General features: G+C 33.5%; 1 protein-coding gene across 1 annotated transcript; it reads left to right on the forward strand.

The window, feature by feature from the left end:
* Positions 1 to 219: 219 nt before the first annotated feature.
* Positions 220 to 5,259, forward strand: LOC148284762 (uncharacterized). Its single transcript, XM_088235190.1, has 3 exons — positions 220 to 346; positions 1,328 to 1,587; positions 3,172 to 5,259. Exons 1-3 carry the CDS (start codon positions 280 to 282, stop codon positions 4,228 to 4,230), a joined length of 1,386 nt encoding a protein of 461 aa, XP_088091316.1. The 5' UTR covers positions 220 to 279; the 3' UTR covers positions 4,231 to 5,259.
* Positions 5,260 to 6,015: the final 756 nt, after the last annotated feature.

A 6,015-nucleotide genomic window follows, 5' to 3' on the forward strand; every position in this document is an offset into this window, starting at 1 on the left:
TTTTTTTACTATGATATATTTAATTTAAAAATAGCAATTCTTCCCGCCGTTATTAATGTGCATGTGCTCCATTGAAAACAATTATGACTGAATAATTTGAAAGATGTGGATTTACATAAAATAAAGATAATTTACCCCTAACACTGGCTTGTTATTCTTTGTGATCAAAATTTGAAGTAGATAGTATTTAAGAGATAAGGAGCAACCTTTGACCTCAGCCAGACCAGTCTACATTCCACATCCGTTCTGACCTGCATTCAATTAAGTTCTATTACAGACATGAGGCCATTTAGTTTAACTTGGTGTCTTGTCATCATCTACTGGTCTAGTACATGTGCAGCTGAGAGTGAGTTTATTTCTCCATTATTTACACTATATTTACACTATGTGGTTTACGAAGATCAGTGAAGTGGTTTGTGATTCGATTCCCTTTCCTTGTATCTCAATTTGTGTCTCTAAACGACTCGTTATGAAAGTACCAATTGGATTCAACGGTACAATTAGTGATTTAAACATTTTAGTGAGTTTTCATTCATAATACGGGATAAATACATACATTTTGTTTTAAATTGGTTTGAAAAACAAAAATTGAATTGAGAAAAACATGTTATTAACAGTGTGGTAAAATTGTTATACCTTGTATAATAAGAACTTTGCCCTTTGAAACGGATCTAACTTGTGAATTAATTTCATGCCATTCAAACTTGCTCTTTTTAGCAAAAGGTTTAAAATCAATGTAAAGTTAATCTGCACCTGTTTTGGACATAACTTTCTTATACATAGAAAAAACAAACTTAATTTGTATTTTTAACAGAAGTGTGCAATGCATTCAAATGTTTAATAACCCTATGTTAATGAACCGCTGCATGTCAGTGAACAAATAAACATACAAATTTAGTTTAGGCACTCTAGAATATTTTATTTAAAGACATTCCGTCATGCACACATAAGAAAAGGTTTATTAAATATTTGAATGGACTGTACATATCTCGGTATCTATCGTCTAATTTGTGATAATTAGTCATCTGCAATATAGATTAAAACATTTTCAAATTATTATTGTAAAAAAAAACATCTATGCCAAATAATTTTTTTCTAAATAAAACATACTCTTATCACAATTTATTGAATGGAAGGAATGATTTCCTAAATGATGATATTTGGAACTAACTTACTACCCAACTTATTATGTACTTGTATGGATAGTTTTTAAAATGTTGACTAGAACCGAACACAATAAATATGACATTTTCTTTCATACTAAGGACCTTCCCATATTTTTTAAGTCTGTGTGGTATAAAATTAATCATTTTGTTGATATTTTTAGTTCACAATGGAAAAGTGGAAAATGAAAAAAAACTCCAGGAAGGGGAGCTGAAGTTGCGGGATCAGATATTTGCTATTCTTGAGCATTATAAGCAGGATGATCCCGTAGGATTACCTGGAGCCAAAATACCGGATCCAAAAGAGATTCCAGATATGAAACATAGCTTTTCTGTAGCTGCGATGAACTTCAAAAATATGAAAGTTTATGGATTGAGTAAATTTAAAATTGCTTATGTCAAATCTGAAATGTCTTCAATGGAGGTATTCTGTTTGAAATATTTTTTTCATCATACAGGTTACATATGTGGCATATCCAGAAAGTAAGAGTTCTCAATTTTGCATTAAAAAAATAATAATAGTGCACTGTTTGTAAACACGCAAAACCTCAGAGGTGTTCCTCATTCCTCATTGTAAGCTTAAAAAAAATCCTAATAAAATTTTAAAAAGTAAAAAAGTAAATCCTTAATTTCTCGAACAAGCAGTCCCTCCACAAACCCCTACCCCTCTCCTACCCAGACGCTTCCTTTCTCCGCGTCTGGTGCGTATCGCTTCGTTGGCCAAATACGTTTTTATCGCATTTTTTTTTGTCGGGGAGGGGTAGGGGTTTGCGGAAGGGATGCTAGTCTGAGAAATTAAGGATTTACTTGTTTACTTTTTAAAACTTTACTAGGATTTTTTTTTTTTGTGAAAACATCGCAGACATTTCATCTACTGTCAATCGTCGGTCTTCACGAACTGTTTTGTCGATTTTTTGCACCAACTCATCGGTCACAATTGAAGGTCTTCCACTCCTTTGCTCGTCATGAATATTCGTTCTTCCTTCATTAAACTTACAAAACCACTTAAATACGTTTGTTCTGTTCATAGCACCTTCGCCATAAACAGTTTTAATCAGTGCAAAAATTTCAGAGAAGGAACCTTATGACAGCGCGCACCTCTCACTTGGCGGAATTTTTATTGACATTTTTTATTAAGGAAAGTTTTGGTACTAACGAGGGTCGCCGGTGCTTGTTGTGTTCAGGAGACCTCCCACTATGATTGGTAATCAGTGTTGCCAATTTTTGAAAAAAAAACTCTGAGAGCCAAATAGTACTTTTACTTTCTGGATATGCCTTCTTATATTGATTTTGTTTATTGTCTGTTTTGTGGTGCAGCGGAGCTAAGGTTAGGTTAGGTTTATCATAGTTGTTTGAAAAAATAAATAAAATAAATCAATATCATGTTTCCTATAGGCTAGCGCCACACTTAGCCAAAATTCCATTGCATAAATTCAGATGCAGAAAATCCGCCTAACGCTGACCACTACATAATCCGTGGCGGATTATCCATCAGTTAAATACGCCTCATACAGTCGACTAAATTTCCGCTGAGTGTGGCACACCCCATTAGAAAACATGCAATGCAGAGTTGCTGATTAAACACTGACGACTAAAACGCACGCGAAGAACGGGACAGACGCTGAAGACTAGCATTTCGCCCAGTCTGCTGATAGAACAACCAAATATCTACGTAGTGTGGCCGATAACTGTAAATCAGTGCAATAAAATATATTGACGTTCCATAGCAGAATGTACGCAGCAGAATTTACGTTGAGTGTGGCGCTAGCTTTAAGCTTGCTGCTTGTTACAAATGATAAATATATCTAAACTTACCATTTCGCAAAAGTACATAGGACTATTACATAGCAGACACCGTAGGAGAAGCTAGGAATGCATTAATGAATGCATTGGAATCTTGACAGATGCTTGTAAAAATTAGTGTATGTTACCTGTAAAAATACAAATACTATATATATATTATTATGTTATATTGCTTCTATTTATCTTAATGTATAAATGTTTCCAGGTAAATGGAGCATTAACAATCAAGTCTCTTCAGATATTGGGGAATTACACAATGTCAACATGGCTGAGCAGATCGCAGGGACCATTTACGGTTGATTTGTCTGATGTCTTTGTTCAAGGGCTCGCAAACCTCGGGGTCGAGCGAGATGGAAAACTTCGAGCGCAGGATATCAATATGGACATCACGTTTGGAAAAATATCAATGAACTTTGAAAACTTAGGATTCATGGGCTCTATGTTCCAAGGAATGCTCAATTCTGTAGGGACATTCCTTTTTGACTCAATCAAACCGTATGTTTTAAAAGAAGCATACACCACCATCAGAATGGAGATAAATAATAATATAGAAAAAGTTTCTGGCGACTTGCAATTCCCCAATTCTATATCACCCCTAGATATGGTTATTTCGGATGCTAGAAGTAAGGTTAGGGGGATGTCGTTGGATCCGTATTATGTGAAGGATTATAACTCCACATCTGGAGTAATCAAAGCATATTTGACTAACACCTGGGTGATGGGAATATCGTCATTTTATAGAGTGGGAAATATCTCTTTATCTATGCTAAATAATTCTGTGGTTGCAGATTTTGAAATAGGTACGCAACGGTTAAAGGGTCAAACTCATTGGGATGTTATAATATTAGGGGGTGTTGTTTCTCGCTCTGGTACGGCTTCATTTTCTGTCGAGTACATAAATGCGAGAATCGTTATTGGTCAACCATTAGATACCAGAAAGCGCCCAGAATTTAGAGATTTTCAGTTGGAGTTGGGAAATATCCAAGTGCGTTGTGATGGAGCAGGGACTGTCGATTACATTATCGAGTTTCTTGTTAACATACTTCCGAACTTATTGCGATATCAAATTACCGATGCCATCGAAGGGCCTATTCAAGATAAAGTACAGGAGTTGTTGAACCAAATTCAAGTAGAAAAGGTTATTAAAGATAAAATTCCCCAATTAGAAAAAATGGAAAAGACAGGATTCAAATTATCCTCACTGAAACAACCTGAAAAGGCACCCGAGGATATAGATGAAGACGACTTTTGGAAGTTCGATTAATATTAGGTAATTTCATAAAAATATGATATTTATGCTTTCTTAATTTTTCACTTGATATTTTAAAGACATAAGCTTGTATTAAATGGATCGAAAAATGGTACAATACCTTGTGCAAGATTTGACCCAATGAATATTGTGCTGTGTAATACACCGATAGGGCGAAATCTCTGGTCAAATTCAGAAAAAATTAGAACACATCCAATTTTTTAACAAACATTTGAACCAATATCTGCACACGCATAAAAAATGTGCGCATCTCATGCCCATAATACTTTTAAATGTGACTTTAACTGTCAATGTGTATTTGTTGTTGCCTGTGTCATGTTCCTTATCCGAGGACCGAGGTCTTATTTGTTTCACTGCATTTTTTTCTTTACGCTTGCCTTTCTTATCTGGTGATACTGATTTTCAATAAGGTTCTCAAGTCATGTTGTTTGTTAGAAATCCGATGTTGATTGTTGAACACAGAAAAATATAATGTTAGTTGTCAGTAGTCGCATCCTCACAAGACCGCTCGTTTCGTCAACTGTGAAACTGCCCATTATCGACAATGGTGCTGAAAACATCTACTTAATGCGCATGCTACGTGAAATTTTAAATCCCAGAAACCGTTCCGTGTAATACAGAAAATAAAATGGTCCCAGATTTGGCATGTGAATTATTATACAAGAAACTGTACAAGATCTTGTACCATTTTCTGAGCTTTATTTAACAATTGTTTTTATAAAATAAATAAAGATTATAATGTTTATGAATTTTTAGAAACATATTTGAAGTGCCAATATTATAGATATTAGTAAAATGAGAATATTAGTAGTTACTGCCCTGTTAGTAATGATATCAACTGTACCTATGACATATTTTATAAAAATACACAAAGTCATAAAATGATTACTTAGGTTAAACTTGGTAAATAATGCTTCTCAATTTTTAAAACTATATTTATTTATCTCTCAATCAATAAATGTTATAATTAATAGTATTTATGGTCCAAAGACTATTGAGTCCTATGTATCTGGAATGTAAAAATTAGGGAAATTGAAGATAGAGCTAATTTTGCTGCATATTAAATAAATAATAAGTGCTTGGAAGTGTCTAGTAAATAAAATGTGGATCAGTTTCCATCAATAAATGGAAAATTTCATGGATAGATGGTGTATTACGGTGTTTTTACACGCTCATTATAATACTTACAGTAATATACGAGTACTAAATTAATAATACGTTGTTCTTAGTCAATATTTTAATAAATAATTTATTTTTAGGTTTATAAATAGTATTCAGATAAATGTTTAGGAAATAAAGAAGACAATTTTAATAGTAAGCATAACTTGTACAGTTTAAAAGTAACACACTATAATTGAGGGGGTTAAAATAATATAAAACTAACACTGTTTTTGGGAAGACCTAGAAAACCAGTAGCCAAATGACCATTTCTTTTAAGTTCAATGTGCTCATTCAACTTAAAATGAATACAATATTTGAGTTTGTCCAAATGTTCGTAGACAAAAGACTAGATTTCACCCCATTCACCCCTTTCATTGGTATTCTCCATCCCTGTTGTAATTTGTTAATCTTAAAATGAATAGTTCTTTCGCTATTTGTTATACCACGCACAAGTTGCCCTTTTTTTTTTTAAATAAGTCTTTTTGCTGCTGGTTTTGTTGGTCTTCCCAAAAACAGCTATCATGGACAGCGGCGGTTTTGCATGTAACCCCCTCATTTATGGGATGTATAAGATGTACATAAAATAAGATTTATGTTTAAATAAATGAGAAAAATAAA

Source organism: Micrasema longulum, unplaced genomic scaffold (assembly GCF_059751315.1).
Source record: "Micrasema longulum isolate JH-2025_06_02 unplaced genomic scaffold, ASM5975131v1 h1tg000092l, whole genome shotgun sequence".
NCBI lineage: Eukaryota > Metazoa > Arthropoda > Insecta > Trichoptera > Brachycentridae > Micrasema > Micrasema longulum.